At 54.6% G+C, this 2,500-nt stretch overlaps 1 protein-coding gene across 1 annotated transcript in view; it reads right to left on the reverse strand.

Moving 5' to 3' along the window:
- LOC143299415 (uncharacterized) overlaps positions 1-1,584 on the reverse strand; it is a 4,118-nt gene extending 2,534 nt beyond the window's left edge. Inside the window, exon 1 of the mRNA XM_076612598.1 lies at positions 1-1,584. This exon is cut by the window's left edge and continues 208 nt beyond it. Within this exon, the coding sequence (XP_076468713.1) occupies positions 1-1,565 (1,565 nt within the window). The 5' untranslated portion in view covers positions 1,566-1,584.
- Between the last annotated feature and the right edge of the window lie 916 nt (positions 1,585-2,500).

The raw sequence follows: 2,500 nt of genomic DNA on the forward strand, positions 1-2,500 counted from the left end.
ACAGTGGAGGGCGTCAGTGGTAGAGGAGGTGCGGATGGAGGTGGCTGTTTGGAGGTCCTTCTGGTCTTGGCAGAGGCTCTCTTGGCGTGGTACGCTTCGGAAGGGTTCTGCGACAGGAGAGGAGGAGGCGACTTTCTGTGGACCTGCTTCTGGCTGACGGCTGGGGCCGCGCTCTTCTTCTGCGGGGACACAACCTCTGCTGGCGGGGATGTCATGGGCAATGTGGGCGTGGTCAACAATTTTGACAATGCTGGAAACTGTAGGTCTGGTGACTGTAAAGCTTGGTTCATCGCCAGTGAGCCGGACAGCAAGTTCAAAGGACCCGCTGAGGGAATCGGTAAAATCGGCGTCTGCGTCAGCCCAAGAAGTGAACTGGCTTGTGGAAGGGTCGGAAGCTGTCCTGTGGCGAGTGTCGTGGGCAAGAGCGGACTTTGAGTAAGACCCAGAAGAGAACTAGTTAGCGGAGGGGTCGTCTGGAGTGGTGTCAGGCCCAGCAAGGACGCTGCTCGGGACAGAACCAGCGTGAGGTCCAGTGAAGACGCCAGCAGGTCCGGACTGAGCTGGAGCTGTTGTGCCGCGGGGAAGGGGAGAGAACCCATGTCAGAACTTGTCAGGAGCGGTAGCACGGGCATGCTCGGCGAAGCCAAAGGTGGCATAAAACCCGCCGCACCATACAAAGAGTTCATACCCCCGAAGAGGGCAGGACCGTTGCTTGAAAGACTGCCAACGTTTAATCCACGACCAGTGTTGGGCAGAAGGTCTCCTCCACTGCAGCTGCCGCTGCCACTGCCGTACTGAGGGCTGTTTTCTGAGGGGGTGCTACTACTGCTGCTCAAAATATGAGATTCGATGGAAGGGTCGGTTGCAATGTGGCCGGAGATGCCCACCCCTTTCCCGAGGTTTGCCTGTCCACTGCCTGTACCGCCCTGCACTCTGCTGTGGACAGCAGGTCCAGACTCGAGGTTTGCCTGTCGATGTCCACTGCCTGTACCTCCTTGCACTCTGCTGTGGACAGCAGATCCAGACTCGGGGTTTGCCTGTCGATGTCCACTGCCTGTACCGCCCTGTACTCTGCTGTGGACAGCAGGTCCAGACTGTAGCGGAAGGTGGTCCCACGGGGAGGAAGAGAAGGAGGAGGAGGAAGAGGAGGAGGGGACAGACGAAGAGGGGCGAGGCGGACCGCTATGATCAGAGCTGGCAGAGGACCGGCGTGCAGAGGTGGTGGTGGTGGTGGTTGACATGGGGTGGATCACCGTGCTGTTCCTCCTGGAGCCGCTGTCCGTGTGGGTAGAGTTCTTCACAGACACCACCACGTACTCCCCTCCACCACCACCACCACCCCTCCCCGTGCCCCCTCCTCCTCTTCTCACGCTTTTCTGTTGGCCGCTGACCGCCTCCTCTTCACAGTGATGGGGGACCTTCTTCGTGGGCGCTGTGCGGGGGTCCTTCAGGGAGGCCCGTCGGGTCCCAACCCAAACAGATGTCACATCGGATGGTGATGTTGGGTTCGAACCTTCAGCCTGGACCTGGTTCCCGGTGCTAGAAAATCGTCTGCTTGAATGCATTTTGTTTTTGTTTGTTTGTTTTCTGAAAAAAAAAAAAAAAATCAATGTGTCTATCAGTCACTCAATGTACCAACCTATCATTTCACCCTTTCTTATTTACTACACACACACACACACACACACACACACACACACACACACACACACACACACACACACACACACACACACATGATGATGATGATCATCATCATATCTGCACATGACAAAACGGTACACACACGCAAATGAGCAAGTACGTACGCATTTAAGTGCAAGCGCGCGTGCGTGCCAGTGTCTGTGTGAGAGAGAGAGAGACAGAGACAGAGAGACAGAGAGACCTGAACTGAGGAACAGGAGACAGGCAAACAGCTGGGCCTGGGACAGTAAATGAGACAGAGACATAGGCACACAGACAGAACAATTATACAAACAGGAGAGAGAGAGACGAGGGGGCGAGGGGGGGGGGGGGGCGGGATGCTGTGAAAAGAAACAATACAACCGAACTACAGCTTTACCACCACCACCACCACCACCACCACCATCATCATCATGATCATCATCGCATTATTTTTCTGTTGTTCATCGATCACTCCTATTTCAGTGAAGAACGGGTGATTCATTTCAGATTTTTTTTTCTGGCATATCATGCCTCGCGCTGCCCATGCTTCCACGCACAGATGGAGAGAGTCCAGCTTGAGTGAGAGTGCCCGAGGCTGACTGCACGAGGGCAAAGTCTTCGATCAGTATTGAACAGATGGACCTGTGATAATTGGCTGAGAGCTGAGCGAACAGCGTTTTAACATTCGCCAGACCACATGTGTGTAAACTCTTCACACTTAAAAAAAAAATGCATGCATGCAAACGAGAAAGAGAGACCGGAGAGAGAGAGAGAGAGAGAGAGAGAGAGAGAGAGAGAGAGAGAGGTGGGGGTGGGGGGAGGGGGGAATTTTATT

Source organism: Babylonia areolata, chromosome 25 (assembly GCF_041734735.1).
Source record: "Babylonia areolata isolate BAREFJ2019XMU chromosome 25, ASM4173473v1, whole genome shotgun sequence".
In the NCBI taxonomy this organism is placed as follows: Eukaryota; Metazoa; Mollusca; class Gastropoda; order Neogastropoda; family Buccinidae; genus Babylonia; species Babylonia areolata.